This window comes from Mesoplodon bidens, assembly GCF_964165515.1.
Source record: "Mesoplodon bidens genome assembly, chromosome: 15".
Classification (NCBI taxonomy): domain Eukaryota; kingdom Metazoa; phylum Chordata; class Mammalia; order Artiodactyla; family Ziphiidae; genus Mesoplodon; species Mesoplodon bidens.
The window spans coordinates 63,879,915-63,907,616 of record NC_138171.1 but is presented as its reverse complement, the minus strand read 5'-3'; the positions used below and the strand labels follow the sequence as shown (position 1 = coordinate 63,907,616).

General features: G+C 47.9%; 1 protein-coding gene across 1 annotated transcript; it reads left to right on the top strand.

Annotated features, from left to right (window-relative positions):
- The first annotated feature begins 4 nt into the window (after window positions 1–4).
- Window positions 5–27,658, top strand: DNASE1 (deoxyribonuclease 1). Its single transcript, XM_081255278.1, has 10 exons — window positions 5–111; window positions 14,560–15,001; window positions 17,202–25,051; window positions 25,417–25,505; window positions 25,674–25,757; window positions 26,056–26,171; window positions 26,372–26,484; window positions 26,564–26,718; window positions 27,130–27,226; window positions 27,433–27,658. Exons 3-10 carry the CDS (start codon window positions 24,905–24,907, stop codon window positions 27,478–27,480), a joined length of 849 nt encoding a protein of 282 aa, XP_081111404.1. The 5' UTR covers window positions 5–111; window positions 14,560–15,001; window positions 17,202–24,904; the 3' UTR covers window positions 27,481–27,658.
- The last annotated feature ends 44 nt before the right edge of the window (window positions 27,659–27,702 follow it).

The window sequence follows — 27,702 nt, the reverse complement described above, 5'->3', positions numbered from 1 at the left end:
TGCGGACATCGCGCAGGGCGGGACTAGGTGGAGCGCGGCGCACGAGAGCCATGTGGCTGCGTTTCTAGACGGCGCCCGGCAAAGTCTATTAAGTGTTGAGGAAGAGTTGGGGTGAGTTTAGGGCTCCGCCGCAGTTTTAAGTTGAAAGTTGGGTGCACCACGGTTCACACAGGAAATGTATGCGGATTCATTGGCGGCCCCTCAGAGCGTACCTGCCTGAGGAGCCGACGGGTAAACGGAGGCGCCAGAGCTGGGGGCGGGGGGTGGGGGGTGAGGGAAGATCTTTCTTCCCGAGACGCTTGCGAGCAGGTTGAGGCCTGGAGGGCGGGTCGCCCAATGCGGGCCGGGGCCGCCCAATGCGGGCCGGGGCCGAGGCGATACCCACCCTCTTTAGGCTGCCAGGTGCAGGCTGTCCGGGCGTGAGGGGAACGTGAAGCCGGAGAGGTTCGCCGCGGGCTGAAGTCTGAGAGACTTTATAAATCTCCTAAAGGTTCTAACTTCAACCTGGGGTCATTGGGAACCGGTAAAGATTTTGTTTTTAAAGGAGGTTCTAGTTGCAATGTAAAAATTGATCTGGAGAGGCAAGCCCGGAGGCCAGGAGACCCATTAGGAAGCTGCTGTAATGAAGGCGAGAAATGAGCGCGGCCTGAATTAGGAGTTGGAATGGGGGAAGGGAGAGATATTAAGACGTTTGAATGCCGTGACCTAATTAGTTGTTAACATTTGTAGGTTTTTGGGGAAAAAAATAGGTTTCTGGCCCGAGCATCTGAGTAGAACGTGGTCCTAGTTACTGAAATAATGAACATAGGAGAAAGAGTAGTTTTGGAAGGGAGCTAATACCTTTAGCTTTTTTCCTTAAGATATAATTTACATATTTTAAAATTCACTCTCGAAGTGTTGGTTATTAGTATATTCACAAGGTTTTGCAACCATCATCACAATCTAATTCCAGAACATTTTATAACCCCAAGTAGAAATCTCTGTACCCCTGAGCAGTTACTCCTCATTCCTCCTTACTCCCTCTGGCAACCACCAATCTACTTTCTGTTTCTATGGATTTGCCTAATCTGTATATTTTATATAAATGGTATCGTACAATATGTCACCTCCTGTCTGGCTTTTACTTAATGTAATGTTTTTAAGTAATGTAATGTTTTTAAATGTCATCCATGTAGCATGAATCAATTCTTCAGTTCTTTTAATGATGGGATAATATTCCCCTTTCTGGATATACAACATTTTATTTATCCATTTATCAGTTGATGGTCATTTGGACTGTTTCCACGTTTTAGCTATCACAGCTAATGGTCGTGTGAACGTTCGTGTATGAGTGTTTGTGTTTTTGTTCTCTTGGGTATATACCTAAGAGTGATTGCTGGGTCATACAGCATTTAGTTCTGAGTGTTGAGTTTCAAACGCTAATAGGACTTCGAAGAACTTTCTGTGTATGAAGGTGCTAGGAGGTGTTACTTGCTCTCTGGTTTTGGAAACCTAAGTTAGTTTGTAATATGGTTTCCAACTGGATTAGCTAAGTAGACAGCACAAGAGTGGTAGGAGTGGAGTGTCTCATCTGTACCAGTGGGATATTAATTTATAAGAGGTGACTGTGTGAGAACACAGAGAAGCCAGTGCCATTGAGAGAAAAATGTATTACATTTCCAGAGAGAAGAGGGCATGCCATGCCACACAGGGAAGGTTTTGGTCAGGAGGCAGAAGCAGGAATGAGGGGAAAACCTAGGTTGGAGTCTTATTCACTGAAAAAGGCAAGGCAGGGCAGGGTAAATAGTTTAGGACTAGCTAGTTTGAGTAATTACGGTGGGCTTTGGGCTACAGGGATGGTCCCTAGTTGCCTGGTACCTGGCCTGGGATGATTCAGGGCAGGGGCAATATTGACTTCATCTGTGGGAGATAAAGGAATTGATGAGTGTGCATATGAGAGGCTGCTCCCAAGTAAATTGATTACTATCTTTGGGAATTAGCTAGTCCTGGGAAGGTTAGTCTCTCCCCACCAGCGAGATTTTTTAAGATGTCAAAATATCATACAGTGCAGGGGAAAAAATTGATTAATGCATGGGGACATGGCTGGGATGATGTGAAGGACAGTTGTGAAGGTGATGCATATTCTTCTCTAATTTAGGATTTATATCTCTTAGAAGCCTGGGGAAGAAAACTCTGCTCCCTTTCTCCCCTCTGTCACCTGTTCAATCTGGCCATTTTAAGCAAAATGAATTATTGAAGTGTAGTTTAGAGAGGGGAGTGTTCCTTAAACCTTAGCTTCTTAACTGATTTACCTGTGGAATATTTTAAACTGGAATACTTGGACACCACCCTTAGACCTGCTAAATAAATCTTGGGTAGGGTTCCCAGCCTGTGTCTTTTGAAAGTTTCACAGATGATTCTGATGGTCTCTAAGTTAGAGGCTAATGGTCACTACATTTAGCCATTACCTACTGAGCAAATCCTATAGGCTAAAAGAGATGCCAAAAGCTGAGTGAGGGGTGATTAGAATTTAGAGTTAGACATGATTCCTCCCTTCAAGGAACAAAGTTCTTGGGCAGCTTTCTCTTTGACCAAAGGTGAACCATGGGAGCCCCCTTGACCTGGACCCAATTGTGACTTAGCTCCAGCAGAAGCTCTGAGGTTCACACTCTTCCACTGGAATTACAGGAGTCACCCAGTGTGACTAAGCTGAGGGACAGTATCCAAAACCAATGTTATCGAGTCCATGTTATTTCAGTGGGAACACTGCATGTTTGCTCCCCGCCAGCATTTGTGGCAGAACTTCCCTGCCAAAACACTAAAGCCAGGGACATGAAGGAACATTTAATATATTAAAAGGTCAGAATTGTCCTTATGTTTAATAAACTTTACATGGTTTTTCAGAAAGAGAATAGATGCAGAAGTGTGGAAAAATTGAGACACAATGTAAAGAGTGTTATTCCAAGTAGAGGCTCTGTTTTCCAAGCCCATATAAGCCCATAGGAGTAGATTTGGGGTCCAGGGGAAACAGGCAAAGGTTGAATATGCTATGATTATCACTTCATTACCCTCCTGGAATATTTCCTTTTTGGAAACTTCTGGCATCTTCCACAGAGTTAATGTTTTAAACAGTTCTGTGGAAGAAGTGAAAGGCCCTTTTCCCAGGTCTGTGGTTTGGTTATAAATCACAAAACCAAAACCTGCCCAGCTGCCTCTCATTTATCTTGGCAGGGGTTGGGGAGAAGGCAGATTGAACAAGGGAAGATTTGTCTGTATTCTCAGTTCTTTGGTCATGTAAGCTTTTATTTACTGTTGTATAATCCTGTTTCCTACACTGCCAAAATTGTTGAAATCCAAAGGGGAAATGACTGTTTCACATGTCAAAGTGTACAAAAGTCATTCTAGGTTATGCTGCATTTCTGTCTACCACTGCTGCCATTTGTGTGATATGTACTTCTGTTAATTTTGCTAGATGAGTTTGAGGGGAGATTGCATGCAGACATACTGACCTCAACTGCAGAACAGCATTCTCCTTAATAAAGTTGATAATGCCACTCATAATTTTGATGTTAAAATTAAGTCATCTTCCACTTAATGTTGTTAAGATAGCAATACTCCCCCCAAGCAATCTACAGATCAGTGTAATACCTGTCAAAATCCCAATAGCCTTTTTTGCAGAAATGGAAAAACTTGAAGTTCATATGGAATTGCAGGGGGTCCTAAATAGCCAATCTTGAAAAAGAACAAAGTTGGAGGATGCACACTTCTGATTTCAAAACTTACTTACAGAGCTACAGTAATCTAGACTGTGCTACTGGCATAAGAATAGACATTCAGATCAGTGGAATAGAATTAAGTGCCCAGAAATAAACCCATACATTCATGGGCAATTGATTTTTCACAAGAATGCCAAGACCATTCGATGGGGAAACAGTAATTTCTTGAACGAATGATGCTGGGACAACAGAATATACACATGCAAAAGAATGAAGTTGGATTCTTACCTCATACCATATAGAAAAATTAACTCAAAATGGATCAAAGACCTAAATGTAAGAGTAAAACCATAAAACTCATAGAAGAGAGCAGGTAAATCTTCATGACCTTGGATTTGACAGTGGTTTCTAGATAGAGCACCAAAAGCACAAGCAAGCAACAAAAGAATTCAGTAGATAAACTGGACTTCATCAAAATTTAAAGCTTTTGTGCATCAAAGAGGACTATCAAGAGGGGAAAGAAAACCCACAGAATGGGAGGAAACATTTTAAAATCATATATCTTATAAGGGTCTGGTATCCACAATATACAAAGAGCTCTTACCACTTAACAACAAAAAGGAACAACCCAATTAGAAAATGGGCAAAGGGACTTCCCTGGTGGTGCAGTGGTTAAGAATCTGCCTACCAATTCAGGGGACACGGGTTCGATCCCTGGCCGGGAAGATCCCACATGCCACAGAGCAACTAAGCCCATGCACCGCAACTACTGAGCCTGTGCTCTAGAGCCTCTGAGCCCTAGAGCCCGTGTGCCACGACTACTGAGCCCATGCGCTACAACTGCCGAAGCCCGCGCGCCTAGAGCCTGTGCTCTGCAACAAGAGAAGCCACCGCAATGAGAAGCCCACCCACCACAGTGAAGAGTAGTCCCCACTCGCAGCAACTAGAGAAAGCCCGTGTGCAGCAGTGAAGACCCAACACAGCCAACAAATAAAATTTTAAAAAATAATAATCTTTAAAAAAAAAATGGGCAAAGGGCTTGAATAGACATTTCTCCAAAGAAGATATATAAATGGCTAACAAGCACATAAAAAGATGCTTAACATCATTAGTCATTAGAGAAATACAAATCAAAACCACCATGAGATACCATCTCTCACCCATTAGGACAGCCATTAAAAAAAAAGCCAAAACCCCCAAAACAGAAAATAAGTGTTGGTGAGGATGTGGAGAAATTGGAACCCTCATACATTCCTAGAGGTGCAAAATGGTGCAGCTGCTGTGGAAACCAGTTTGGTGGTTCCTTAACAGGGTAAACATAGAATTACCATATGACCCAATAATTCTCTTCCTAGGTATTTGCTCAGAAGAGTTGAAAAAAAAGGTGTTCAGGACAGAGTGGTGACTTCCAGGCTCCTCACATGTGGAACTAGAAACCAGAAGTCCTGTTGCTGGTAGATAAGAAAGCAACTGACCCTTGTATATTAACCTTTTTAAAAATAAATTTATTTATTTTTGGCTGTGTTGGGTCTTCGTTGCTGCATGCGGGCTTTCTCTGGTTGTGACGAGTGGGGGCTACTCTGTTGCGGTGCACGGGCATCTCACTGCGTTGGCTTCTCTTGTTGCGGAGCACAGGCTCTAGGCGTGCAGGCTTCAGTAGTTGTGGCTCGTGGGCTCTAGAGCGCAGGCTCAGTAGTTGTGGCGCGTGGGCTCCAGAGTGCAGGCTCAGTAATTGCTCCGCAGCATGTGAGATCTTCCCGGATCAGGGCTTGAACCTGTGTCCCCTGCATTGGCAGGTGGATTCTTAGCCACTGTGCCACCAGGGAAGCCCCTTGTATATTAATCTTGTATTGTCCAACTTTGACATAGTCATTTATTCTAGGAGGTTTTTTTTTTATTGATTCGTTGGGATTTTCTACATAGAGAATCATGTCGTCTACGTACAAAGACTATTTTATTTCTTCCCTCTCAATCTGTATAATTGTTATCTCCTTTTCTTGTTGTATTACCTAGGACTTCCAGTAATGGGAGTGGTAAAAATAAGGCATTCTCAGTAAGAAAGCATTCTGATCTTAGTAAGAAAGCATCTAATTTCTCACTGTTAAGTATGCTGTTAGCTGAATGGTGTTTCATCGTGATAAAATACATGTAACATAAAATTTACAATTTTAACTATTTTTAAGTATACAACTCAGTGGCATTAAATGCTTTCCACACTGTTGTACAACCATCACCACTATCCACACACTATCCATCTCCAGAGCTTTTTCATCATTCCATTCTTTTGGGTACCTAGAAGTGAAGTTGCTAGATCATGGTAATTCTATGTTTAATTTTTTTCCACTGTGGCTGCAACATTTTGCATCCCTATCAGCAGTGCACAAGGATTCCAATTTCTCCATGTACTCATAAAAACTTGTAATTTTTTTTAATGATAGCCATTCTAATGGGTGGATAGTGATAGTTCATCACGGTTTTGATTTGCATTTCCCTGCTAATTAATGATAATGAGCATTTTTTCATGTGCTTATTGGCCATTTTGCATATCTTCTTTGGAGAAATGTCTATTCAAGTCCTTTGCCCATTTTTTTTTCTTTGCCCATTTTTAAATTTGGTTGTTTGGGTTTTGTTGTTTAGTTGTAGGAGTTCTCTATATATTCTGAATACCAGACTGTAATAAGATAAATGATTTCCAGATATTTTCTCCCACTTCATGGTTGTCTTTTCAGTTTCCTGATAGTGTCCTTTGATGCACAAAAGCTTTTCATTTTTTTTTTTTTTTTTTTTTTTTTTTTTGCGGTATGCGGGCCTCTCACTGCAGTGGCCTCTCCCGTTGTGGAGCACAGGCTCCGGACGCGCAGGCTCAGCGGCCATGGCACACGGGCCCAGCCGCTCCGCGGCATGTGGGATCCTCCCGGACCGGGGCACGAACCCGCGTCCCCCGCATCGGCAGGCGGACTCTCAACCACTGCGCCACCAGGGAAGCCCAAAGCTTTTCATTTTAACAAAGTCCAGTTTACCTATATTTTCTTTTGTTGGTGATTTTGGTGTAATATCCAAGAAATCACTGCCAAATCCAATGTTGTGCAGTTTTACCCTATGTTTGCTTCTAGGAGTTTTATAGTTTTAGCTCTTACATTTAGACCTTTGTCCATTTTGATTTATTTTTTGTTATAAAATGAGGCAAGGGACTAAGTTTGTTCTTTTGCATGTGGACATCCAGTTTTCCCAGTACCATTTGTTGAAAAGACTGTTCTTTCCCTGTTGAATAGTCTTGGCACTGTTGTTGAAAATCACTTGACCTTATGCATGTGTTTATTTTGGGGCTCTTTATTATATTGGCTTATATGTCTGTCATTATGCTAGTATCACACCGTTTTGATTACTTTAGCTTTGTACTAAGTTTCGAAATCAGGAAGTTTGAGACACACCTCCAACTTTGTCCTACTTTTTCAAGGTAGTTTTGGATATTTGGGGGTCCCTTGAGATTCCATATGAATTTTAAGACGGGTTTTTCTATTTCTGTGAAAAGAAAAGTCATTGAGGTTTTGATAGGGATTGCTTAAATAGGTAGATAGTTTCAGGTAGTACTAACATCTTATTAACAATATTAAGGACTTCCCTGGTGGTGCAGTGGTTAAGAATCTGCCTGCCAATTCAGGGGACACGGGTTCGAACCCTGGTCTGGGAAGATCCCACAAGCCACAGAGCAACTAAGCCCGTGTGCCACAACTACTGAGCCTGTGCTCTAGAGCCCACAAGCCACAACTACTGAGCCCATGCACCTACAGCCTGTGCTCCACAACAAGAGAAGCCACCATGATGAGAAGCCCGCGCACTACAACGAAGGGTAGCCCCTGCTCGCTGCAACTAGAGAAAGCCTGTGCACAACAACGAAGACCCAATGCAGCCAAAATAAATAAATAAGTTTATTTTTTAAAAAAAAATTGTCTTCCAATGCATGAATATGAGATGTCTTTCCACGTATTTATGTCTTTTCTTAATTCCTTTCAGCAATGATTTATATTTTTCAGTTTATAAGTCTTTCACTTCCTTGATTAAGTTTATTCCCAAGTATTTTTTTAAATTTATTTATTTTATTTACTTGTTTTTGACTGCATTGGGTCTTCGTTGCTATGTGTGGGCTTTTTCTAGTTGTGGCGACTGGGGGCTACTCTTCGTTCCGGTGCATGGGCTTCTCATTGTGGTGGCTTCTCTTGTTGTGGAACACAGGCTCTAGGTGCGTGGGCTTCAGTAGTTGTGGCACATGGGCTCAGTAGTTGTGTCTTGTGGGCTCTAGAGCACGGGCTCAGTAGTTGTGGCGCACGAGCTCAGTTGCTCCGCGGCATGTGGGATCTTCCTGGACCAGGGACCAAACCCATATCTCCTGCATTGGCAGGCAGATTCTTAACCACTGTGCCACCAGGGAAGTCCCCATATTCCCAAGTATTTTAAATCTTTTTGATGCTATTGTAAATGGGATTGTTTTCTTAATTTCATTTTAGGATTGTTCATTGTTAGTGTATAGAAGTGCAACTGGTCTCTGTTGTTTTGTTTTTCTCTATTACCACTGTACTTTTTATTTCCTTCCTCCAGCTAGCTTTGGGTTTAGTTTGCTTTTCTTATTTCCTTAAGGTGTAAAGTTAGTCTATTGCTCTGATATCTTTCTCTTTTTTTATGAACTTATTTATTTATTTTTGGCTGCGTTGGGTTTTCGTTGCTGCGCACGGGCTTTCTCTAGTTGTGGCGAGCGAGGGACACTCTTTGTTGCAGTGCACGGGATTCTCATTGCAGTGGCTTCTCTTGTTACAGAGCACCGGCTCTAGGCGCATGGGCTTCAGTAGTTGCGGCATGAGGGCCCTAGAGTGCGTGGGGCTTCAGTAGTTGCAAGCATGGGCTCAGTAGTTGTGGTGTGCAGGCTCTAGGGTGCTCGGGCTTCAGTAGTTGTGGTTCACAGGCTCTAGAGTGCAGGCTCAGTAGTTGTGGCGCACAGGCTTAGTTGCTCCGCGGCATGTGGGATCTTCCCAGACCAGGGATTTAACCCGTGTCCCCTGCATTGGCAGGCGGATTCTTAACCACTGCGCCACTAGGGAAGTCCATCTGTTTACTTTCCTTCGTTCTTTTTTCTTTCTGATCTGCAAACTCAATAATTTCATGTGTCTTCAATTTCTCTAATTCTTTCGTCAGCCTGCTCAAATCTGCTGTTGAACCTCTCTCTGAATTTTCTCATTCGTTTATTACATTTTTCAGCTCCAGAATTTTGTTTGGTTCTTTCTTATAATTTCTCTCTTTGTAGATATTCTCATTTTGTTCATAATATCATTTTCCAGATTTGCTTTCCCTCTTTGTGTTTTCCTTTAGCTCTTTGAGCATATTTAAGACAGCTGTTAGAAAGTCTTTATCTGGTAAATCTGATGTTTGTGCTTCCTCAGGGATAGTTTTTGCCAGTGTATATTGTTCTTTGGATGAACCATGTTATCCTGTTTCTTTGTTTGCCTTTTATTGCTTTTGTTGAAAATTAGATACTTGAAAAAAACAGCCACCTTTCCCTGTCCTTGCAGACTGGCTCTGTTGTGCCTGGGCAGTCCTTCACTGATTGACTGGACTTGCTTTGAGCGTAGGGATCAGCCCAGGTGAAAGCTTAAGGTCGTCTCTGAGGATTTGTTTTGCCTGGGTCTGTGTGTGGCTTTTTTCATTTCCTCTTTATACACAGCTGTTTTTGAATGTCTTAACTTCCCAAGAGTCTCATCTCCAGCTTCTGTTTGTGGCCTTAGGTTATCTACTATATGTCTTCACTCATAAGCTCTTGCTCAAGGCATCTCAGAGTCTGAAATCCTTGTAGCCTTCATGATTAGTGCCTGTTGATTTTCTCTGCCTGAGATTCAAGTTAGGTGGACAGAGATCAGTCCTTCAGACAGTCCCAAGACTGGTTAGAACATTACAAATAAGGTCAGTTCTGCTTCCTCTGATTTGAGGGAGGGAACTGGGAACTGGTCTGCTGCCTCCTCTAGACACTGCCATGCCAAGGCGGGTGGGCATTGATTGCACATTCATTTGGCTGCTATAGACATTTGACTGTTCTCCAGATCTCCTGTAAAGTTAGTTCAGCCAGTTTTGGATTGTTTTTTGTTGTCTCTGTGGGAACAAGGGCTTAGAGCTTCCTAGTCCTCCATTTTGCTGATGTCACTCCTTACCTGTAGGTTTTTTGTTTTTGTTTTTTTAATATTTATTCATTTATTTGGCTGCTCCGGGTCTTCGTTGCGGCGTGCAGGATCTTTAGTTGCGACATGCAAACTCTTAGTTGTGGCATGTGGGATCTAGTTCCCTGACCAGGGATCGAACCCGGGCCCCCTGCGTTGGGAGCACGGAGTCTTAGCCCCTGGACCACCAGGGAAGTCCCAACCTGTAGGTTTTTTTGTGCATAATCTTTATCATATTAAGGAAGTTCCTCTCTATTCTTAGTTTGCTGAGTTTTTATGGTTTTTTTAAAAGTATTGAATTTTGTGAAATACTTTTTTTTAATGTGTGTTGTTATAATCATGTGATTTTTCTTCTTTGACCTGTCAGTGTGAGAATTTATCTTAATTGATTATTGAATGTTGAGCGAGCCTTTCATACCTGGAGTAAATTCCATTTGGTCATGATGTGTAATTCTTTTTATACAGTGTTTGGATTTTATTTTATTTTCCTTTTTAAAATTTATTTTTGGCTGCGTTGGGTCTTTGTTGCTGCTCATGGGCTTTTCTCTAGTTGTGGCGAGCGGGGGCTATTCTTTGTTGCGGTGTGCAGGCTTCTCTTGTTGCGGAGCACAGGCTCTAGGTGCACAGGCTTCAGTAGTTGTGGCACGCAGGCTCTAGAGCTTAGGCTTAGTAGTTGTGGTGCACGGGCTTAGTTGCTCCGCGGCATGTGGGATCTTCCCGAACCAGGGATTGAACACGTGTCCCCTGCATTGGCAGGTGGATTTTTAATCACTGCGCCACCAGGGAAGTCCCTGGATTTTAATTGTTTATATTTTGTTGAACGTTTTTGTATCTATGTTCTTGAGAGAGATTAATTTGTACTTTCTTTTCTTGTAATGTGTTTTGGTATTAGAGTGATGCTGATGTCACAGCATAAGTTAGCAAGTATTCCCTCTGCTTCTACCTTCTGAAAGAGACTGTGGAAAATTGGTATAATTTCTTGTTAAATATTTGGTAGAATTTACCAGTGAACCCATCTGGGCCTGATGCTTTCTGTTTTGGAAGGTTATTTGTTCATTTCTTTGGTAGATCTAGGCCTACTCAGATTGTCTCTTTCTGTTTGTGTGAGTTTTGGCAGATTGTGCTTTCAAGGATTGGTTCATTTCCTGTTAAGTCAGCAGTCCCCAACCTTTTTGGCACCAGGGACCAGTTTTGTGGAAGACAGTTTTTCCACGGGACAGGGTGGGGAGGGAGGGTTGGTTCAGGTGGTAATGCAAGCGATGGGGAGCGATGGGGAGCGATGCAGAGCAGCAGATGAAGCTTCGCTTGCTCGCTAACCCACCTGCCTGCCTGCCCACCTGCCTGCCAGCCGCTCACCTCCTACTGTGCAGCCCGGTTCCTAACAGGCCGCAGACCAGTACTGGTCCGTGGCCTGGGGGTTGGGGACCCCTGCTCTAAGTTATTACATTTGTGGGCATAGAGTTGTTCATAGTATTCCTTTATTATCTTTTTAATGCCCATGGGATCTGCAGTCATGTCCCCTTTTCATTTTGGATATTAGTAATATGTGTCCTCTCTTTTTTTCTTAGCTCAGCTAGTGGTTTACTGATGATCTTTTCAAAGAACTGTCTTTTGGTTTCTTGATTTTCTCTATTTCTTGTTTTCAACTTCATTGATTTCTCCTGATTTTCATTATTTCTTTTCTTCTGCTTTCTTTGGAACTAATATGCTCTTCTTTTTTTAGTTTCCTGAAGTGGATGCTTAGATTATTGAGTTCAGATATTTTTTCTTTTCTAATACATGCATTCAATGCCATTGATTTCCTTCTAAACACTGTTTTCACTGCATCTCACAAATTTTGATAAGTTGTATTTTCATTTTCATTTAGTTCAAAACATTTCTTAATTTCTCCTTTGATCTATGTGTTATTTGGGAATGTTTTATATAATCTCCAGGTGTTTGGAGATTTTCCAGCTCCTTTTCTGTTACTGATTTCTGATTTAATTCTGTTGTGGACTGAGAGCATACATTGTATGATGTCTGTTCTTTTAAATGTGTTAACATATATTTTATGGCCCAGAATGTTGTCTATCTTGGTGAATATTCCATGTGAACTTGAGAAGAATGAATATTCTTCTGCATGGAATAGTCTATAGATGTCTATTATATCCAGTTGATTGATGGTTTTGTTGAGTTCAGCTATGTCGTTTTCTGCCTTTTGGATGTGTCCATTTCTGTCATGGGGTGTTGAAGTCTGCAGCTATAATAGTGGATTCATCTGTCTCTTTTTGCAGTTCTGTCAGTTTTTCCTTCATGTATTTTGAAGCTCTGTTATTAGGTACATACACATTAAGGATTATTATGTCTTCTTGAAGAGTTGGCCCATTTATTATTATGTAATGCCCCTCTTTTTTAAAAAAATAAATTTATTTATTTATTTTTGGCTGCATTAGGTCGTCTTCGTTGCTGTGTGCAGGCTTTCTCTAGTTGTGGCGAGCGGGGGCTACTCTTCGTTGCGGTGCACGGGCTTCTCACTGCAGTGGCTTCTCTTGTTGCGGAGCATGGGCTCTAGGCACATGGGCTTCAGTAGTTGTGGCGCGTGGGCTTAGTTGCTCCATGGCATGTGGCATCTTCCTGGACCTGGGCTCGAACCTGTGTTCCCTGCATTGGTAGGCGGATTCTTAACCACTGCACCACCATGGAAGTCCTGAGTTGTGTGATCTTTTTCAGTGTTGATCTGATGTTCATCCCATACTGTGTGTTTTTGCATTTCAGATATCTATACCATCTCTAAAAGTTCCATTTCAGTCTTTTTATAGCTTCCATTTCTCTCATTATGCTCTTGTTTCCCTCTACTTTCCTGAATTTACGAAGCATGTTTATAATATCTGTTTTATTGTCCTTGTTTGATAATTCCTTTATATCTGTCACTTCTAAGTCAGTTGCTATTGATTGCTTTTTCTTATGGTCATAAGTCATATTTTCTTCTTTTTCACATGCCTAGTATAGCAGTTGTCAATCCACCCTTCATCGCTGGCTTGTGACACTGGAACATTCCTCCCTTGCCAGCTAGCCTGATACTAACCTTTGTCAGTGGAGGGCGCTGGAGGAGAAAGGGCCTGTCATCCTGGTTCTTTGTGCTTTGCTCATTCCTGTTTTGTGACATTAGCTCACCCCCAGTGAATTTCTGTGGCACCTTCTCAGGCAGCTTCCTAGCTGCAAATTCAGCAACACTTGCCTGGGTGCTGACGATGAGGCGCTTTATATATTTGGAAGGGGGTAGGCACTTGCATGGAACCCAGGCAATTTCCATGGGTACCCCAGCTGGCCTCCTGGCAACTCTCTAGTGAGTTCATCAGCACCTCCACCCTGGTGACTTCCCAGCACTCTCTGCAGACAGCTTCCCAGCTAATTCTGTTGGCACCCTCTCAGGTGGCTTTCAGCCCCCAGCCTTGGCCTGGGACAGCCCAGTAAACTTCACCATCCAGTGAGCTGTGATCTCGCAGCTCTGAGTCGTTCTCTTGTATACTTCCCTTCCCCCTAGGGTATTCTATAGAGTTCTCTTTTGGTTCCTTTTAGTTAATTCCCTATAAATAGTTAATTCTTTATACTAAACTTCCCTTGTTTAAAATACCATGTGATATCTGTCCCCTGGCTGTACCCTGATCGATAGACCTGGCAATTTCCTTATTGGCTACTAGACATTGTAAATTTATGTTGTCGGTTACTGGGTTTTGTTGTATTCCTTCAAATAGTATTAATCTTGGTATGGCACCCAGTTAAGTTCCTTGGCATCAGTTGATCCTTTAGAGGATTGCTCCCGAGCTGAGTTAGGGTGGCCCAGAGCTGCCTTTGGTCTATAGCTAATTTAGCCTCATTACTAAGGGTGATGCCCTTCTGAGGATTCTACCCAATACCCTGTGAATGAGGAAGTCTTTCCATGGTGGCTTGTGGGAACACAGTTTATTCCCTTCCTGTGTGAGCTCTGGGGATTGTTCTGTCTGCTCCTTTCCAGGGGTTCTTGCCCCAGCCTCCTCACATAGTTTTTCTTACACAGGTACAGACTTGTCCTTAGCTGAAGACACGAGGGAATCCTCTTTGGATCCTGGAGCTCTGCTTTCTGTACAGCCCCCTGCTCCCCAACATTTTGCTGTACGCATTCTAACCACCTGGGCCTCCCTGACCTCCTCAGTGTGTCGTCCACTCAGGAGACAGCCAGGTCTGAGTTTCCCTTCCCTGCACTGTAGCCTAGAAACTGCCTCAGCTATGGCTGGTCAGTCATAGGGCCCAGAGTTCCCTGGCGGTCCAGTGGTTAGGACTTGGCGCTTTCATTGCTGTGGGCCCGGGTTCAATCCTGGTCAGGGAACTAAGATCCGACAAGCCACACGGTGCAACACCACCACCACCCCGCCCCCTCCACAAACACGCAGAAATCATAGGGCCCAGTGTGTTGGCGTCCCTTCTCCCTGGGATCACTGTCCTGTATTTATCCAGTGACTGAAAACCATCACATCATCTCTTGTCCAGCTTTCTTGTTGTTTAGGGCCCCTGTTACTCCATCTTGAATGAGTGAATAAACACACAAACAAATGAAACAGCCTGATGAAATTTCAGGACAAGTTGGTACCCTGTAGCTAAGTTGACTGACATTATTAACGCTCCCTTTTTTCTTCTTTTTAAACCAGTCACGTGTGAATGGGAGCAGCAAGATGGCACAGGCTGCGAGGGAGTGACATGGTGGCAGTCTGGTGTTGGCTCCCCAGCAAATTTGCATTTTACCAGCTTTCCCCACTGTGTCATTTGTGGACTGAGGCACCTGCGAAGATCAGTGCCTCCTCACAGGAGCCCAAGTGAGGAAACAGCCAATTACCAATGCATTTGCGTAGGCCTCCTCTATGGCCTCCTACGACTTCAGCAGTCTTTGGACGATGGGGAGCCAGACCAACAAGGCACCCGCCTCAAGCCACTCTGGCCTTGGCCAGAGGACCAGGTGGGAGGGCGCTGGACTGGGCTCATTCCTGGCATCCTGAGGTCATCGCTGCTCCTGCCTGAGGCCCTGTCCCTTGACTGGCAGCTGTGCTTTTATGCAGGCCCTGGGGAAGAGAGTCTGGAAAGCCAGCCTCACAGGTAAGTGGACATGTTTTCTAAACTGGTATAGAAGTGGGGTGACATCCAGTGCCATTCCCCAGAGCCCAGAGCCCTACTATTCCTGAGGAGGCAGAGGTCTCTGTGGCTGCCTTTCCTGTTCTCCTGTTCTCTTCTAGTAGCCGGGAATCTACATGCCTCAGGCCCCCTCACTGGGGCAGTGTCTGGACCTTTGGGTAGAGAATTGGGGGCAGGGCCCTATGTCTGCCCACATTTGGCAGGCCCTTTGGGGAGCCCTCACTCTTGTGGGGGGCCTGGGCAGGACAAGCGCAGCACCCTTCCCTCACAGCAGGCCCAATGAGGTGACTGCCCTGGAGGCTAGGTAGGGGGAAGCTGAGGTGCGGGGGAAGAATGGTTCAGTGGGAGCCTTTCTCCTCACATGACTGAGCCCCCCACAGGCTCTCACTGCACGTGTCCCCAGCCCCAAGAGAAGCTGAGTTATAGGAACATTACAGCTCACAGCTTCCCGTGGTAGTGGTGGGCAGGGAGAAGTACCCAGGAGAGCTCAGGGACTGTGGTCTTCTCCTCACTGGTGGGGCCACATTGCTCAATGTCGTATACTCTGAGGTCTAGAGATGCTTAGATAATGGAGGGTGAGCAGAGGCTGATGACTAGTAGGCACGGTGACCAGGGATGGTGGGAAAGACATGGTACCAGCCTTCCCTAGCTGCTCATCCAGGAAGGAGTAGGCAGAGTTGGAAAGACACACTGCACTTGGGACTCAGGTCTGAGGGTCTGTGGTGGGAGCTGCGGTGGCTACTACATTGTGGGGCTGTACCGTACACGGGCATCGGCCCCTGGGGCCATAGATCCTCGTGAGTCCTGCTGGGCTCCAGCTCAGGCATGGGCAGCCCCCTCCTCTCCATGGAGACGGGCCCGTACCACCTCCTCTCTAGAGTCAGTCCTCAGCTTTTGCCTGGGACTTCCATGACAGGGCGGAGTTGTTCTGAGCTCTCTGCTGTCTGGCTGTGCTTTACCTGAGTATCGTTCTGACAGCCACTTAACCCACGGGAAGCCTCCCTCCCCTCTGCTCCCCTCCTGTTAGGAGCTGTAACTTTGGTGCTCCCTTATCACTCTTGGTTACGTGTCTCCATCCCACCAGGATTTGGGATGTGGAGGCTGAGGAGCCTGGGCCAGTGGCAGAAGCCTGTTCTTTTAGTCATCAGGGAGGACCAAGTCGGGCTCCTCTTGTGTTAGATGCTCACCCTTAAATGGGCACAACCAGAGCAGCTGAAGAGGTTGGAGCATCTAAAGACATTGTTCTGTCAAGGAAGTCCCTGCCCGACATTCATTTTTTCATTCAGCAAGTAGTTGGTGAGCACCTGCTATGGGTCAGGCCTTGTTTAGGTGCTGCTACATAAGCCCCAGCTCTTGTGGGACTTATGTCCAGTAGGATGAGACTGACCATACATTGTATGTTAGATGTGATTGTTGGGCAAGAAAAAATAAGCAGGGTAAAGGAGATAGAACAGTGGGGCAAAACTTGCTACTAAGTAGGATGCTATGGTAGGGTGACATCTGGGCAGAGGCTCAAGTCAAGGGAGGGACAAACCATGTAGCTATCTGGAGGCAGAGTGCTCAGGTAGAACAGTGCAAAGGCCCCGAGGCAGGATCCCCTTTGGGAAACATTGTTGAAACTGTCAATGTGAAATAAACTATAGTGTCTATAGATAAACCCCGTGGCTGGTCCTGGGCAGGAAGCACAGCAGGTACTTCCAGTTCTCAGAAACCAGCATTGCCCATCTGGCTAAGGGTGCAGAGTCCCCAGAAAGGAAACAGACCCGGAGCTGGCAGTCTGCAGGCCCCAAGCCTTCTTCTCTAGGAGTGAGGTAGTAAATCTGAGCTGAGGACAGCTGCTCCATTCTCTGAGGAGCTATAGAACAAGCTTATGGAATATAGAATTGCTGTGTCCTGGCACTACGCCATCTTCACTTTTAGGAGTGAGCTGATGAGAATAAATGCTGTGGGTTTCAGACAGGATATGGAGATCTTCAGTCCCAGAGACTCTTGGTCGGGCAGGAAGGGATGTTCGGTTTCCCTTCTGGCTGCCTCTTATTGGGTGGCATACCTCTGCACAGGACATTTATAGCTCAGAGATGTCCACGCGGCCTGCTAGTTGGACCAGCTTGCCTAGTTATCAACCATATCCTCTCCAGCTCTCTACTTCAGTGACTCATTCCAGGTAATGAAAACAGACTGCTTCTGGCAATGGAGTAGCTTACGGCAGACCAGTGCCTGATGAGGACTCAAGGAACTGGCCATAATTCAGAAAGCATCTGCTTGTAGGACTGGAGCACTACCCCAGCACCCGCAACTCAGAGGGGAGCTTGAAGAGGTGAGTCCTATTTCCTGCACTGGCTTCTCCCTTTGGGGCTGGGCAAGGGCAGCTGCTCAGAGGCAGAGAAGCCAGAGGAGCTCCGCGTAATCTTGCGGGACTGGGGAGACTGAGCTGGGGGTTTGGGCCTGCTGAGGCAGTGGGACCTGAGGGCCAAGATCCCTGAGAGGAAGGAGGCCAGAGAAGCAGAAAGTGGCTAAAAAAGCAGAGCTGGCTTTTTGGCAGTTTCATGATGCTAGGGAAGAGTTCAGAGCCTGCCAAGGAGGAATGGCCCTAAGAAATACCAGGCTCTCAGCTTGGACCTTTGGGGACCACAGGTAGATTGGACTTTACAAGGACTGTGGAATGAGTTTAGCATTAGCTGAGCCCTGGAGTGGCTTGAGGTGGCCTTCCCCTCTGCTGCCCACCCTGGAGGGAGACACCATCCTAATCCTCAACCATCTGTCACACACAGTGCCTGACACTCTGTCAAGTTACTAGGTACACTGAGAAACAGGATGGGGGAGTCGGGGGGGAAGAGTGACAGACCCACAGGAGATAAGATATTGGAGTTAGCAGACATGGACTTTAAAATAACTGACTAACAGGGCTTCCCTGGTGGCTCAGTGGTTGAGAGTCCGCCTGCTGATGCAGGGGACACAGGATCGTGCCCCAGTCCGGGAAGATCCCACATGCCGCGGAGCGGCTGGGCCCGTGGGCCATGGCTGCTGAGCCTGCATGTCCAGAGCCTGTGCTCCGCAACGGGAGAGGCCACAACAGTGAGAGGCCTGCGTTCCGCAGGAAAAAAAAACAAAAAACAAGGCTTTCTAAAATAACTGACTAACATATTGAAATAGGTAAGGTGGAGAGTTTCACAGAGAATTAGAATTCATAAAAGATTAAATGAAAATTCAAAGTGCAATAACTGAAATTTAAAATTCAGTAGGTGGATTTAAAAGTAGATGAGAGACAGCTGAAGAAAGGACTAGTGAACTGGAAGATAGATCAATAGAAAATATCTCTGCAAACCCCACCATGACCAGCTCACACTATCCTGTGAGCTTCCTTGTCCTGGGCCCTCTGAGCCCTTCTGTAGACCCGTTGGGCAGTGGCAGGGGGGCCTGCTGAGGAGCCTGTTTGTGCTTGGGAGAGACTGAGGGGGCTTGGGAATTTGGAGATCGCTCTCCATTGCAGCCTTGTTGGAAACATTACCAGCACACTGGGAGTCTAGTCATTGAGCTCCATGACTCTAGTGAAATCTTTAAGGGTCTCAGGCAACAGGAACTTTGTGCTCATGGGCTCAGGCTAAAGGTATGCTAATCTCTCCAACATACACCTTAGAAAATGCCTTTGGTGGGACAGGGAACCAAGGGAGGCTTGTCTGTGATTTGCAAGGGGCGTGCACATTGTTACTCAGGCTTGTGGACCATGGAACCTGAGTGCTGCCTGTTCCACTGACATGATGGGCACTGGTATAGCTGGGGGTGAGGGAGCAGGGTCGGGGCTGTGCTGAGCTTGACCTTGAAACTGTTGTGGATTGTAGCAGTTCACATACATGTTCTGAGAAATTTCCCATCCTGGGTTAATGATTTCCTTATAATGAACAGAAATAAATTCAAGAGGGATGGTGAGCTAAGGTGGGGTCATGGGCCCAAGGCCAGTGGCTGTGCTGAGAGATGACTGCTGACCTGCACGGGCTATCTAACATGGATTAAAGCAATGTCACAGCAAAGACATCGGCCTTTTATCTCAAGTAAAAGATGAAAGCCCCTTTGTCCTCTAAAATGCTCTGTCTTGGGGCCAGCAAACACCCCTTTTGAGGGGAAAGGAGGAATCCAGGTCAAATCTGGGTGAGGGAGGACACAACAGCCACTGGCTCCTGGGAGCTTCTGGACAGCTCAGACCAAGTGCCCAGAAGACACCTGGACACCCTGCAGTGTCTCCTGTGCTTCAGGAGAGGAAACCATGCTGGGTTCTCTCTGGAGGGTCCATGAGGAGGGGACGTTCCTCTCACATGGGAGGTTGCGGGACAGGAGGTGAGGAACAGGTGAGCACAGAGCCTTCTACCTTCCAGGCATTGTTTTAGGCCTGGTCAGTTTCATGGACGAGATAGACAAGGTCCCTGCTCCTGTGCAGATTGTGTTCTAGTCCAGAGGCCGCCTTCAACCGGTGTCAGCTAGTAAGAGCAAACACTAAAACAAGGAAAACAAGTGATAAGGGTCATGGAAAAGATGACATTGGGACCACGCTGGTGGCAGGGTTGGGTTGGGGAGAGTGCAACCTCCCTGAAGAGGTGATGGTGAGCTGACCTGGAATGATAGGGTGGGTAGCTCTGCGTGCAGAACGGCGCCCTGAGCTGGCAGCGCACAAGTCCTGGTAGGCCCTGGCTTTCCTCGTAAGGACAATGAGAAACCGATGACAGATTTTTTTTAAATTGTTTATTTGTTTGTTTGGCTGCATTGGGTCTTAGCTGCAGCACACAAGAACTTCATTGCGGCATGTGGGATCTAGCTCCCTGACCAGGGATCGAACCCAGGCCCCTTGCGTTGGGAGCATGGAGTCTTAGCCACTAGACCACCAGGGAAGTCCCCTGATGACAGATTTTTAAGCAGGAGAAAAAGGTGATCCGATTGCACATTTACAAGATGTGCTGCGTGCTGTGTGGATACTGGGATTGTGGGGAGAGTTTCTGGGAGCAGGGAGACCAATGGGCAGATTTGCTTGTGTTCAGCAAAGGACAGGTGTCGCAGCTGCAGAGCCAGAGGGGATTGTAGACTCAGGATGCATTTGGGGTGGGGCTGAGAGAAAGCAGGGACCCAAATGAGCCTCAGGTATCTGAGCATCTGGGTGGAGGCAGGGCCATAGTGGGAGGGGGGCATACCCACTGTGTATGTCAGATCTAGAGGTCCCCAAACTTGCAGTTCAGAGCACCTCTAGTTAAGGTTCAGTAATTATTTTAAGGGACTTATAGGCCAAAAGAAGTACCTAACAGTTCCATTTTTAAATACATAAGTCCAAACAAGTTAAGTATTGACATCCTAGCAACTTACAGTAGATATTTGGAAAATAATGTAAACTTAAATTTTTTTTCATTTCATTTTTAAGTAACTAATTATTTATGGGTGGAACGTGTGCCTGTCGGCTCTTCTTGAATCTTGGAATCAGATTGGACACTGCCACCCTTGTTGCTTTTTCCACATTTATTCTTACACAGTAATTGCTTTTTCAATAACTGCCAGAAACCTAGCTTTGCAGACATGAAATAGTGGAAAGGAGTGTAGCAAGATAGATGTTGAAACCATGAAGTGTTCAGAGATGTTTAGTATCACCATTTTCCTCAAAAGTAAAAGGCATCCTGCTGTGCCTGCAACTTCACTGTGGGCTGGGGGTTCTTCAGTGCATTGTTTAGAAACTGCAGCTCTGTGCCCTTCCCTTTTCCCTCTGGGTCTGTGGGCATCCTCTCTCCTGGGCCACATGTTGGTGTGCAAGTCACCCCCCACCCCCCCAGCAATTCTTTGGGATGACTCACTGGGTCTTGTGGCACTCACTGTTGCCCTCACAGCCCAACAGCCTGCACATGGCAAATGTCCCTTTGAAGCTATTGTGTTCCCAGCTTCAGTGCTTAGAGGATTTTTTCTTTATCCTTTGATTTTTATTTATTTATTACTTACTTATTTATTTATTTATTTATGGCTGAGTTGGGTCTTTGTTGCTGTGCGCTGGCTTTCTCTAGTTGCAGCTAGTGGGGGCTACTCTTTGTTGTGGTGTGTGGACTTCTCATTGCGGTGGCTTCTCGTTGCGGAGCATGGGCTCTAAGCGTGTGGGCTTCAGTAGTTGTGGCTCGTGGGGTCTAGAGCACAGGCTCAGTAGTTGTGGCGCACGGGCTTAGTTGCTCCGTGGCACGTGGAATCTTCCTGAACCAGGGCTCAAACCCGTGTCGTCTGCATTGGCAGGCGGATTCTTAACCACTGTGCCACCAGGGAAGCCCTATCCTTTGATTTAAAACGCAGAACTCAAGACCTGACTCCAACTTAATTACTGCAGTGTGATGCATCATTTCCCCTTCCTGTATCTGAACAGGTTTAGTTTAACTAAAGAGGGTGGCAGACTCTCAGGGTTGATGTAAAAATAGCTCACCCTGATCAGAGAAAGCGGTCTGCTGTCTGCACCCATTTCCCTGCTGATGTGACATTGAAAAATGCCAGCAGCACTGGGCTTCCTCCCTTCCCTGGCACCCATTCTGTCTCCACTGTGGAGCCTGGCGTGGGAGGAGTGTACCCCTGATTCTGCCACTGGTGTTGGGTTTGGCCCTGTCACTTGCTAAGACCAAAAGAATGTGGGCAGAAGCGGCAACATGCAGATTTTGAGCCTAGGCTTCTGGAGGCATCATGTATTTCTGTTCACCTCTCTGGAAGTTTCCACCATCCACCATGTTAGAAGAGCATATATGCTAGCTGCAGCCCCTTCAGCCCAGTGCCTCCCTGCCCCAGAGGGAGGCCTAGGGAGCAGAGCCCTCCCAGCTCACCTACAGACCTGTGAGCATGAGAAAAAAAATGCATACTGCCATACATGTTGAATTCTGGGGTTGCTTGTTACACAGCAACAGCTGACTTATACAAATGGAAAAGAGGTCCATGAGGGAAAGTTAAAAGGGTGATGGAAATATAACAGCTGAGAAGGTTACTGGTCTTAGGGATAAGATGAATTTTTAAGATGTGAAATGATTCTTCTGTAGAATAATGTTATGTCTGTTGATCCTTAAGACAAACCCAAGAGGAAAGCAGTGACAGTTTTATCCCCATTTTATAGATGAAGATATTGAGGTTCAAAGTGGTTGAAGGTGCACTGGGTGAGCCTGGTCTGGGCCCCAAATCCCTGACTCCTGGGCCAGGCTCCTCCCGGCTGTGCTGCCTGCCTCTCTTGTGGGCCTGACTTAGAGCAGCCAATATGGCAGCAGAGCTTGGCACTTCGTGCAGATGAGGCCACCGTTGGGACCTTTCTTCTGACAGGTTGGGGAGGGAGGACACCTCCCAGAGAAGGGGCAGCATTTGGTTGAGAGGGGGACAGGGGTGCCAATAGACAGGTGCCTGTGTCCCACATGCTGAAAACTGGGGGCTCTGGGTGTCTTCTTTGTGAGCCATGGCTCTGCCGCCTACTGGTTTGCTCTCATGCTCCCCTCAAAAGGTCTGGCAACTGTGTGTCCAGGAAAGATACCTATGGAAGAAAAGTGTCAAGGCACCTACACTGAGTACATTGATGGTCTTGCCTGGTGGTTGGGGTCTGGATTTTGACACACTTGAAGCCTCGGGGGTTTTAAACAGGAGAGTCAGCAATCAAACCTTTGCAAAAGGCTGCAGTGGGGCTTCTGGCAGCTTGAGGGCCAGGCCGTGACCCCATGTTGTAGATGCCATATCAGGGTACACATGAGCTGACTGGCATTCCTACTGACTGCTGGAGCTGTCTGTCAGCACGTTCTCATTACTTCAGGGGGTTCTGGTCTTGTTGAAGTTGGTTTACTTTCTGAGTTGTTTTTAATCCCTCTGTATCCTCCTACTTCATGACCAGCTGACCACATCCATGGCACTTTGATTTTGACCTTGGCTCCTGCTGACTGCTCCCCTCAGGCCCCTCCTGCTCCCTGACCCCCAGTCCCCCATAGCCCTACACTCCCCTTTATACTGCAAGACCCTTCCTTTCCAGGGAGCGACCCAGCCTTCCCAGTTGCAAAGCTGTCCTTGGAGACCACAACCCCCAACCCCGAAATGGGGCAGAGCCCCCATGGATGGGGTGATGGGCTGAATAATACCCCCCAAAATATATCCATGTCTTAATCCCTGCAAACTATTAACTTCACACGGCAAAAAAGGATCTCAAGATGGAGAGACGGTCCTGGATTATCCGGGACCCTAAACTCAATAACCTGTATCTTTGAGGGAGGAGAATCGACACAGAAGAGAAGGCAATGTAATGATGGAGGCAGAGACTGAAGTGATGCAGCCATAAGCCAAGGAACACCAGGAGCCTCCAGAAGCTGAAGAGGCAGGAAGGGTCTCCCCCAGCGCCTCCAGAGCATGTGCAGCCCTGCCACACCTTGTTTCAGCTCAGTGAAATGGATTTTGGACTCTGAGCTCTAAGATTATTAGAGAATAAGTTTCTGTAGTTTCAAGCCACCAAGTTTGTGCTGACTTGTTACAGCAGCCACAGGTAATGAATACAAATGGGAAAGCCAGGGATTCCAAATGAAATGACTGGACCCAAGGCCTGGCATGGACCCTCAGCTGCTGCCTGACAGTGTCCTTATGACCCGGCCACTCCTGTCACCTGTGCGTGAAATGCACAGGCTCTCCACAGGAAGGTTTCCTGCTGCCTTGCTGGCAAGTGAGGTGGACTCTGCGGCCCCTGCCCCTCCCTGGTGCCCACAGCCCTGCAGCCCCCGATACTGCATCTCAATGTGTGCCCAGTTGAGAGCCCCAACTCCTGGCCAGGGTGCTTGCAGCCGTCACGACTGAAGGATTAGGAAGCAGGGGTTGGAGTTGGTGAGAGATGGGGTCCTGGGAGAGCAGCCACCATGGGCTCTATTTGCAACATGGAATGTCTGGCTTTGGCTGCTGGCTCCAAGGTCACCTCAAGTCCTGCAGCCAGGAGTAGCCAGGGCCCTGCCCTCCAGTGCATCTGCTCCCCACCCCTGGGAGAGCAACTTGGGCAAAGGACACAGAGCCTTTGGCTGTTTTTTTTTTTTTTTTTTTTTTTTTTGACTTTTTAAAACCAAGTGCAAATATCAGGTGCTCTTTACAGCAACAAGGACCTGTATGTACCTTTTGAAATAAACACATGCCAGCTACCCACCTGCTGGGAAAGCCACACAGGCAGCGCTATTGTTCTGTGTCCTCCAGGTGGTGCCCTGGGAAAGGTCACAGCTGCCTAAACCTTTAAAACCCCAGGTGGGACGAACATTCCCTGTGTGAGGATTTGGAGCTGCAGCAGCTCACAGCTGTGTTTCTTAACACTTTGTGAATTTTTTTCTTAAAGCAGCGAAAGGAGAAAATTGGTACCGAAGAGTATCAATTCTTGATTCTTGGCAGAATTCCTGTCTTTGTGAAAGTCAAGTTTCAGGTGAGTGTGCCTGGTGCCCCAAGGGCTGTGTGACCCGTGGCCTATGGAAGGTGGGTACCAGCCCAGAAGCCCCGTGGAGTCCCTCTTGGTGACCGTGGCCACCCTGGGAAGAGCCCTGGCCAATCCCAGAGGGGAGGGTGGCTGGAGTGGGGAGGGCGGTGAGCTGGTGCCCCACCCACAGTGCCAGGGGCTTCCTAGGCTGGCGACCCTCTCGGGCTCATCTGCTGGCAGGTGAGGAGTGAGAAGATCCAGCGTCTGTTACTTGGCGCTTGGTGTCTGGCTCTCTGCACGCTGGTGAGAGGGCTCAGAGGCTCACCCTGGCCTGCTCGGCATAGCCCACAAAGACAGGGTTTACTCAGCCTTGGGCTCTACTAGCTCTGCCCAGCTGGACTCAGGGAGGCCAGAGTGCTGAGTCTGCCACCCTCAGGCCCACATGTGAACATTTCTCCTGATCCAGAATGAGGGGTGTCAGGCTGATGGGGGTGCTGCTCACCCTGGGTGACCTGCTGCAGCAGGCCCTGTCCCTGAGAATAGCAGCCTTCAACATCCGGACTTTTGGGGAGACCAAGATGTCCAATGCTACCCTCTCCAACTACATTGTGCAGGTAAATCCAGGCTGGCCTGTCCCCAGGGGACTCAGGGTTGGGGAAGGGGAGGGCCCTGGGAACCCTGGGCCAGTGGTCAGTCCTGAGGGTGATCAGCAGTGGTGGTGATCGGGGGAGAGGATTGAAAGCCTCTGGTCTCAGTCCACCTGTCTGTCAAGGGGACAGGTCCTTGTCACTGCTGTGCCGTCCACCACGGCTGGAGGTGGTGGGATGTCTGGCACGTCCCAGACAAGTCACAAGCCAAGCTGTGACGGGAAGGTGTCTGGGAGGAACAGGTCAGCCTTGTGACTCACAGCAGGCAGGCTCAGATGCCTCAGTCTCCACCCAGCCTGCCCCACTTAGCAGTACTGTGGCCTTGTCCCCAGATCCTGAGTCGCTATGATATCGCCCTCGTCCAGGAGGTCAGAGACAACCACCTGATGGCCGTAGGGAGGCTGCTGGACAAACTCAACCAGTGGGTGACAGTGGGGTCCTGGGGGCGTGGATGGGAGAGGGTATGCCACTTCAGCCAGGCCCCAGAGATAGGGGTGTGGGCAGGAGCCCTGCTATAGATGTATAGGTGGCAGGAGGGTCCCCACGGACTGCCCCCGCCCCAACTGGGACATTTGTTTCCTCAATCCAGGGATGACCCAAACACCTATCACTATGTGGTCAGTGAGCCGCTGGGACGCAACAGCTATAAGGAGCGCTACCTCTTCCTGTTCAGGTAGATTGGGTCACCTCCTCAGAGGGTGCTGACAGGAGGCTGGGGTGTGGTCTAGAGAGCCTGTGAGCCCCTCCCCCCTGGGTGTGGGGGCGAGAACTGGGGCCACAGAACAGGGTCCTGAGCTGGCCTCACAGCCTGTGCAGAGGCAGGGGGACATGGCAGGAGCTCCGGGCCAGTGGGTCTGTGCGGTGCTAAGGCCGGGCCCCCTGCCCACCTGGACATGGCAGAAAGTGACTTTACCAAGACAAGGTGGCGCCCTGGCCCAAGGCCAACTGCCCTCTGGCCTGGCCTTCTGCAGACCCGACCAGGTTTCCGTGCTGGACAGCTACCAGTACGATGATGGCTGTGAGCCCTGTGGGAATGACAGCTTCAGCCGAGAGCCAGCTGTGGTCAAGTTCTCCTCCCCCTTCACACGTGAGTGCCCTGCCCAGCCCTTCCCAAGACACCTGGAAAGCTGTCTCGTGCTGCAGCCCCACACTCCGTGCTTTGGTCTTACATTGGAGTTACTCAGGAAAACATCCACCCTCGAAGACTGGCTCATGTGTCCTCCACCCCAGCCCGACTCCTGACTGAGCCCAGCCCACACCAGCTCAGTACGACTCCTGTTTCCACAGAGATCAAGGAGTTTGCCATTGTTCCCCTGCACGCGGCCCCATTGGGTGCAGTGGCTGAGATCGACTCTCTCTACGATGTCTACCTGGATGTCTGGCAGAAGTGGGACTTAGAGGTGAGGCAACCACCCCCCCACCCCTAGGCTCTGGGGCCCCCACTCTGCCCCGGGCCAATCAGTGTGTGTCTCCTGGTAGGACATCATGTTGATGGGTGATTTCAATGCTGGCTGCAGCTACGTGACTCCCTCGCAATGGTCATCCATCCGCCTGCACAGGAGCCCCCCCTTCCAGTGGCTAATTCCTGACACTGCCGACACCACTGTTACATCCACGCACTGTGCCTACGACAGGTGAGCGGGGCCCGGGCCCACACTGAGCCCCCAGGCAGGGATGAGGGAGCCTCCATGACCAGCTTCAGAAGTGTTCCCAAGCCCTGTGACATGCACCCTCCTGAGCTTCACTCAGTCCACTTAGGAAATGGAATGAAAGGAGCAGCATTTCTTAGTTTGGGGGTGAAGCACATTTAGGGATAACACTACACTTGCGGGTATGTACGTTGGTCAGTGGTGTGCATTTTGGGGCGACAGTGAGCCAGGACCCGACTGGCTCTATGGGAGCATTTGAGAGCAGTTGGGGAACAGTGGAACTGTGTGACATTTACCATACCAAGAGGAGCTGGGGGCGCATGCTGGGATCCGAGGTGTAAGTGCACAGAGCTAGACAGTGGGCTGAAGGGGACCTTCTCGTGTCTGATGCTGCAGGATCGTGGTTGCAGGACCTCTGCTCCAAGGTGCTGTGGTTCCCAACTCGGCTGCTCCCTTTGACTTCCAAGCTGCATACGGATTGAGTGACCAGATGGTAAGTTTCTAATAGGGGCCTGGGACACAGGAACATAGGCCTGGACCCACTGCTTTTCTTCATTGACTTGAAAGAGCCACTTGCCTATGGCCCTGGGCGCCTCTTGGTCTCCTTTTCCCAGGCCCAAATCCCGACTGGCCTCAGGAGCATGAGTGCAGAGTACTAGATGTCTGGGTGTCCCTGTACTCATGGCTGTCTCCCCACAGGCCCTAGCCATCAGCGACCATTACCCGGTGGAGGTGACGCTGATGTGAGTGGGGCCTGGCCGGCGACCCCCGCTCTGCAGCCTGTCACCAAGAACTGAGATGACACAGCCAAAGGCTGGGACAGAGTTTAGGAAACCAGTGCCTGGTCCTGAGTGCCCCTGCCCGTCACCACCACCATGGCAGCTGGAATTAGAGGAAGGTAGGCTTTTCCTCACTGTACCTGCTTCCATTGTAAGCTTGGAGGTAGTGTCACCAGAGCACCCCACCTTC